General features: G+C 40.4%; 1 protein-coding gene across 1 annotated transcript in view; it reads left to right on the top strand.

Moving 5' to 3' along the window:
- ATRN (attractin) overlaps nucleotides 1-6,781 on the top strand; it is a 267,433-nt gene that overhangs the window by 172,652 nt on the left and 88,000 nt on the right. Inside the window, exons 16-18 of the mRNA XM_007959994.2 lie at nucleotides 952-1,171; nucleotides 2,614-2,799; nucleotides 4,715-4,948. Of these exons, the coding sequence (XP_007958185.1) occupies nucleotides 952-1,171; nucleotides 2,614-2,799; nucleotides 4,715-4,948 (640 nt within the window). The remainder of the gene's footprint in view (nucleotides 1-951; nucleotides 1,172-2,613; nucleotides 2,800-4,714; nucleotides 4,949-6,781) is intronic.

The following is a 6,781-nucleotide window of genomic DNA, read 5'->3' as shown; positions in this document are numbered from 1 at the left end:
TTCTGCTAGTTGGGGTTTAGTCCACTTCTATATCCTTCCCTTCAAGGCTCAGGGGTCCAGGATTATCTTCTGTGTCTGTGTTAATTGATTTCCCTTTTCTTTGTTGAAGAGGGTCTGTGCAGTCTTTCTGCCTCGTCCGCCATCTTGCCCGAACTCTCAGTTTTCTTTCTTAAACAATAAAATGTATTTCAAAGGAAATTTAGAAAATATCAACAATAAAAATAGGAACATAAACATCACTCATTATTATAACTTAAAATAACTAGCTTTTGTTCTTTTTATAAGCATATATATTATTTCCTCTCAAAAACATCGTACCTTTTTTTTTTTAATTGCCAAAATCGGGAGTATCTTTCCATTCTGGACCAAACTTTACTTTGATTTAAAAAAAAAATTTTTAATTGCATTGAGGGCATTTCAGGTGTGCAGGAATCAGACTGTCCTAGGGATTCATTGTCCTATTCAAATATTCCCTATTAAGTGCAGTGCCAAATGATACCCCCTGGCTGCATGTAAAAATCTTTTAATCATCTTAACTGACCAGGGCTGAAAATAGGCTTAGTTAATGATCTGAGGATAGACATGTAAGAGATACTTCATAAATATTGGTGAGATGCTTTCATGAATAAGTGAGTTATTAAACCAATTTGGAGGTCCTCTGTTTATAGGATGTAGGAATTAGGAACTTGATTATTGCTTTGTTATTAGTCATTCCTCTGTGAAATACAGTATATTATCGTCTCTGAGCTATTCTTTTGTCCTTTGTAAAATGTTCATGTTGAAGTGCCATGCGTGATATGTAACACAAAAATGATGGTCTATTCTAAGTGATGGCTGAGGCAGGGGGCAGTGTCTGTCTTGGAGGTGTATATAACTTGGTTGTTTCTATCTAGAAGACTATTTAGACCAAGAGATTGATTATATTAATAGTTGTGTCTGTTTTGCCCATAGTCCAAGCTCACCTTGACTCCATGGGTTGGCCTACGAAAGATCAATGTGTCCTACTGGTGCTGGGAAGATATGTCCCCATTTACGAATAGTTTGCTACAATGGATGCCATCCGAGCCCAGTGATGCTGGGTTCTGTGGAATCTTGTCAGAACCCACTACTGGGGGCTTGAAGGCTGCAACCTGCATCAACCCACTCAATGGTAGTGTTTGTGAAAGACCTGGTAAGTGCATGGGTGAATTATGTGTTACTGGAAGATCATTGAGGAAAAAAAACTGTAGGAGTCACAGTTAAAAGTTAAGACATGAAATAATCATGAAAAACATGGAATATTGATTTTTTTTAAGCATCTGAACACAAGCATATGAGCATATTCAAGCATATGAGCACAACCAAGAATTTTAAAAGCACAGAGAAACAGTCTCTGGTTGTAAATAGTTTCAGCCAGAAGCAAAAACAGAAGTAGGTAACAATACTCAGTGAACCTAAGATTTTAATTAATTATGAGATTGATTGGCTTACTGATCACAAAAAGAATTGAGAATTGCTCTCAAATCTTAAGCAAATTTCTTAGTGTTGGCAGAAAATAGCTGTGAAAGAGAGAACAAAAAAATAAAAATGAAAGAGTAGAAAAGCAATTAGGTAGCTGTAGGAACAGTAGATAATAGTAGATAAAAACAATCAGCAAGGAGAGAAATGATGAGAGCAGCTGTATGACACCGGACTGAACTGAGCTGATGTGAGTGGCATCACTGGTTTGAATTTCTCTCCTCTGGGCTATGTAAGGCCAAACCTTGGAGAAGTAACCAGGGGCAGCCTCTGTAGCACAAGGACAAGCCCCAGCCACTCTTCCTTCTCCTGCAGACATTACTCACCAACAGTGGGTGGAGTTTCATAGGTATTTTCGGGAGGCTGGACTCAGTTTACATCATGTCCCATTTTCAAAGACTAATTTGTCTGAGAAATACAAAGGCATGGAAGGGAATTCACAGTATTATAGGAGTCACCTTAAAATAAGATTTTTAAACTTCCATAGGAGCACTTTTCAACATTTTTAGATCCTGAACCTTTGGAGAATTTAATGAAGGCTGTATTCCTTTTCCTCAAAAAATACAAGATTTCACAGATTCAAAAGGGCATTCTAAACCCCTGATGTTCACCTGGGTCCCCTATAGCCTAAGGGGCGTAGAACACATGCTCTAATGAAAAAGACTAGCTTATTCTTTCATTTCTACCCTTAATGCTGTTTGAAAAGAAAAACAGGGTTGGTTGGTTTGTTTTTCCAGAAAAAATGTATAAATACAGTTGAATAAACAATGTACGATGATGGTAGTGTTTTCTATTTTCTCCTTCATCTAGTGTAACCCACTAAATTGATTTCATGGCACACAAATGGATTACAAAACCTCATTGCCATTGAGTTGAGTCTGACTCACAGCAATCCCCATTGGGTTTCTGAGGTTTTACAGAAGCAGATGGCTCCATCTTACTTACAAGGTGTGGTTGGTGGGTTTGAACTGCCAACCTTCTGGTTAGCAGTCAAATGCTTTAGGCACCTCACCACCAGAGCTCCTTTCAATGGATCACAAGACACATTTAAATAAGTCTTTGGCCTTGACTAACATGGTGTGAGCTCTAAGTGTCTCTTTTCTATGTAATTCCCAGCGAACCACAGTGCTAAGCAGTGTCGGACACCATGTGCCCTGAGAACGGCGTGTGGAGAGTGTACCAGCGGCAGCTCCGAGTGCATGTGGTGCAGCAACATGAGGCAGTGTGTAGACTCCAATGCCTATGTCGCCTCTTTCCCTTTTGGCCAATGTATGGAGTGGTATACCATGAGCAGCTGCCCCCGTAAGTGAAAAGTCAGCTCCAGGCACTCTTCAGAGCCCTGTGTGGGGACCAACCAAACTTGCCACAGGGCAGTGCTGTCAGTCTTTGAACATTGTAGGGATCTGTCTGTTACCTCTAGTGCAGCTCTGACAGAAGATATACCACAAATGGAATGGTTTGAACAAACAGGAGTTTATTCTCTTATTGTTTGGGAGGCTTTAAGTCTGAGTTCAGAGTGCCAGGCTCTAGGGGCTGGGTGAAAGCCCCCCAACCTTGGGCTTCAGCTCTGCCTCCTGCTTCTGGCTCACTGAAGCTGGAGGCTTTTCCCTCAGGCAGCTGCTGGCTGCTAAGGTTGACAAGCCCAAGGTTGAGAAGTAAAAAGGCACAGTCCCAATGTTTCCAAACAACATGGCAGGCCACTGATTCAAGTCCAGGTGAAGTCCCAAGATCAGCAGGACATGGCAGGCTGTTAACGATGACTTGGCTACATGCAGGGTTCAAGAGTGCCAAAAGGCTAGAGACCAATCCCAAAGCTTCTCCTTATATACAGGAAGCAGACCACATCCCTAAAACAGCTACTTAGCTGTTCGTGACAGATTGCACCATGGAGCTGATTGCCAGTCTCATCATGGGGAATAACTACCTCCAGCTGCCCAGCAATTCAACCAGGCCCAGCCAAGTTGAAAACAACCTTAACTACCACAGGATCAGACTGGACTTGTTCTTTTCAAGTCTGTCTAGACACTGCCATTAAGACATGCCTGCCTGATAAGAACCTTTCTACAGAATCAGGCACAGTGATTCAAGTAAATAAATGTAGGAGAGATTGCAGAATACGGACGTTTTGGTTACTTCCTGTTGTTCTAACAGAAAATACCACAAATGGGTGGTCTTAACAAACAGGACTTTATTCTCTTCCAGTTTGGGAGTCTAGAAGTCTGAGTTGAAGTGCCACCTGGGTGAAAGCCCCTCAGCCTTGGGCTTCAGCTGTGCCTCTTGCTCCCAGCCCAGTGGAGCTGGATGGAGGTGTGTCTTCACTCAGGTAGCTGCTGGCTGCTGAGGCTAACAAGCCCAAAGTTGACAAATAAAATGGCATAGTCCCAATATTACTAAACAATACAGCAGGCCACTAGTTCAAGTCCAGAGACAGTCTCAAGATTAGCAGGAAACATGGCAGGCTACTAAATGAAGACTCAGCTGCATGCAGTATACAGGTGTGCCAAAAAGCTCCAAGACCTTTCTCAATGCTTTTCTGGAAGCAGACCACATCCCTAATGCAGCTGCTCCAGTAGATTCCACCATGGAGTTGATTACCAGTCTCACTGTGGAGAATAACTATATCCAGCTGCCCAGCCACTCAAATCAGGCCCAGCCATGTTGACACATAACCTTAACTACCACAAGACGTAATTTGCTAACTTCTGTGTAATATTGTTCAAATCATATCTCTCTGTATATTAATCTCTTAATTTGTAAAGTAAGTTCTTTCCAGTTAGATGACCTCTAACCTTTTGGGGATTGAGAGAAAAGGGCAGGAGTTTCTGTTGAGCAAGATAACTGGGGTTTTGTTGTTGTTAAATTTTTTTTACTGTGGTTTGGGTGCAGATTTACAAAGCAGATTCATTGTACTCTCAACAGTCCGTGCACATTTGATTTCACGTGCAGATTACAATCCTAACAATAAAAAACTCTCCTCCCATACCCTATCCCTGGTGTACTTCTTATCTATGCATTCCTGTCTGTACAGCTTTTCCTCTATGCAAATGTTGCCTCCATAACTGGGTTTTTCAACTTCATTATCTCATTTGAAGGATGACAATAGAGTGGGAATTTTGGCTCATGGAAGTTGCATGATCTAGTAAAGAAAAACTAATTTAAATGCAATGAATTTAAATCTACATCTGATGATGAATTGCAATTTGTGTTGTTTTTATAGCTGAAAATTGTTCAGGCTACTGTACCTGTAGTCATTGTTTGGAGCAACCAGGCTGTGGCTGGTGTACTGATCCCAGCAATACTGGCAAAGGGAAATGCTTAGAGGGCTCCTATAAAGGACCAGTAAAGATGCCTTCACAAGCCCCTACAGGAAATTCCTACCCACAGCCCCTTCTCAATTCCAGCATGTGTCTAGAGGACAGCCGATACAACTGGTCCTTCATTCACTGTCCAGGTAAGATGCCTGTGTATCTAGAAGCAAGTGTTTCACTACCTACTTACAAAGCATAAAACCAGGAAAACTACATTGCTTATAGGGATCTCCTTTAAGAAAAAAATATAAGTAACATCATTTTAGGAGAAATAATTTAATGTGAAAAATATTTTTAATGACAATTCATAAAAATATTTGAGAATATTTTTCAGTGAATTATTTTGGTAATTTTTTATTACAAAAGTTAATGCATGCTCATTATAAAAAGTTAAATATAGATGTATAAAAAATAAAAACTAGAATACCTTTTTTTAATCTCTAGTTCTTCATAGAGGTAAAAATTTTGTGTGTGTGTGTTTAGTAGATTTTCTTTATCTTTCGACAGTTTTAGATACGGACCCGACTCATAGCGACCCCTCTTTGGGTTTCCAAGGCAGTATCACTATGGAAGTAGATTGCCCCATCTTCCTTCTGAGGAGTGGCTGGTGTGTTTGAACCACCAGCCTTCTGGTTAACAGTCAAGTGTCTTAGCCACTATGCTACCAGAGCTCCCATCCCATGCTATATACTATACATATTATATATATTGTTCTGTAGTTTATGTTAGTACTTAAACATATATCATGGTGATTGCTAGAGAAAAATTAAAAATAAAATCTCCTATTAACCCAGAAATTACTCTCCTCAAGTGTTTAAAAAAAAAGATAGAAAAGTTATATTATTGAATAAGCATTCAGTCAGATTACAGGGCTCATCACAGGCAATCTGTTCAGATTGGAAAAACAGAAAGAAATCTCACCCTTTTAAAAAGCCAAGCAGATGTACTATTACAGACATGTTCTTCAAATAAACAATAATGTGTCTTCAGTGAGAGGATTTGACAGCACTGTTTGCTGTAAGTTCTTTCATAGTTGATCTAAATTCACCTGGTAATTGGGTGGCCATCTGTGTTAGTTAATTGCCTTTGTCCAAAGGAAAAATAAAATGTATCTTATGAGAAGCAGCTGGTTACATCATGGCACAAGGCACCTTGCCTCAACTCCCAAAATGGTGGGGAGATGGAGCACTGTCTTCCTTGATGTTTACATTTCAGAGAGATGGCTCTCAGCCCTTTAGAAAACTATTCCTTGGTTGCAGTGCTGATGAGAGGTTTATTTAGCTTGCAGAACGATTTACATATACATCAAAGGAACAAAGGAAAGTACTAGCACTAGTTTTCGTAATGAAATGGTCTGAGAAGGAGAGAGAAAAAGATCTGTTTTTCTTTTGGCAAATAGAAAAATTCCCTTTTCTTGTTTTGAATTTACTCTTACACTGTCTTTCAGTGTACATCTATTTGGATCTACTTATAATGGTTGGTGCGAGGATTACCCTGTGAGCTGGTCTAAAGCCTTGGCCTAGACCTGTTAGGGGGAGGGTGCCCTAGGAAACCAACTCTGAGGAATTGGCCTTTGATAGACTTGCAGTGAATACTCAGGAATGTGCTGGTGGGCAGACAGGTAAGGAGTCAGAGCCTCCAGAACAGTTGAGAGAGGACGGGTAGTAAAAAGATTTCTAAGAGATTGGTGAGCCGGGGCTTCTCCAGGTGGCTGTCAGTCAGTCCCACTGACAACTGGGCTCTCTGCGAGGACACCTGTAAGGAAATAATAACATTGTAAACAAATGTAAAAGTCAAGAGGCAGATTGGGAAGAAGTATCTGCAATGTATATAACAAATGATTATCATCCAGAATATGTTGAAAAGTAAGCCACAGAAAAAGCAGACAAAGATTTAGAGAGGCTATTCTTAGGAAACAGGAGCTCTGGTAGCACAGTGGCTAAGCCACTTGACTGCTAACCAGATGGCTGGCGGTT

Source organism: Orycteropus afer, unplaced genomic scaffold, assembly GCF_000298275.1.
Source record: "Orycteropus afer afer isolate SDZICR_OR568_19922 unplaced genomic scaffold, OryAfe1.0 scaffold00020, whole genome shotgun sequence".
NCBI lineage: Eukaryota > Metazoa > Chordata > Mammalia > Tubulidentata > Orycteropodidae > Orycteropus > Orycteropus afer.
Note: the sequence above shows the minus strand (reverse complement) of the source record. Positions and strands in the feature narration are given on the sequence as shown.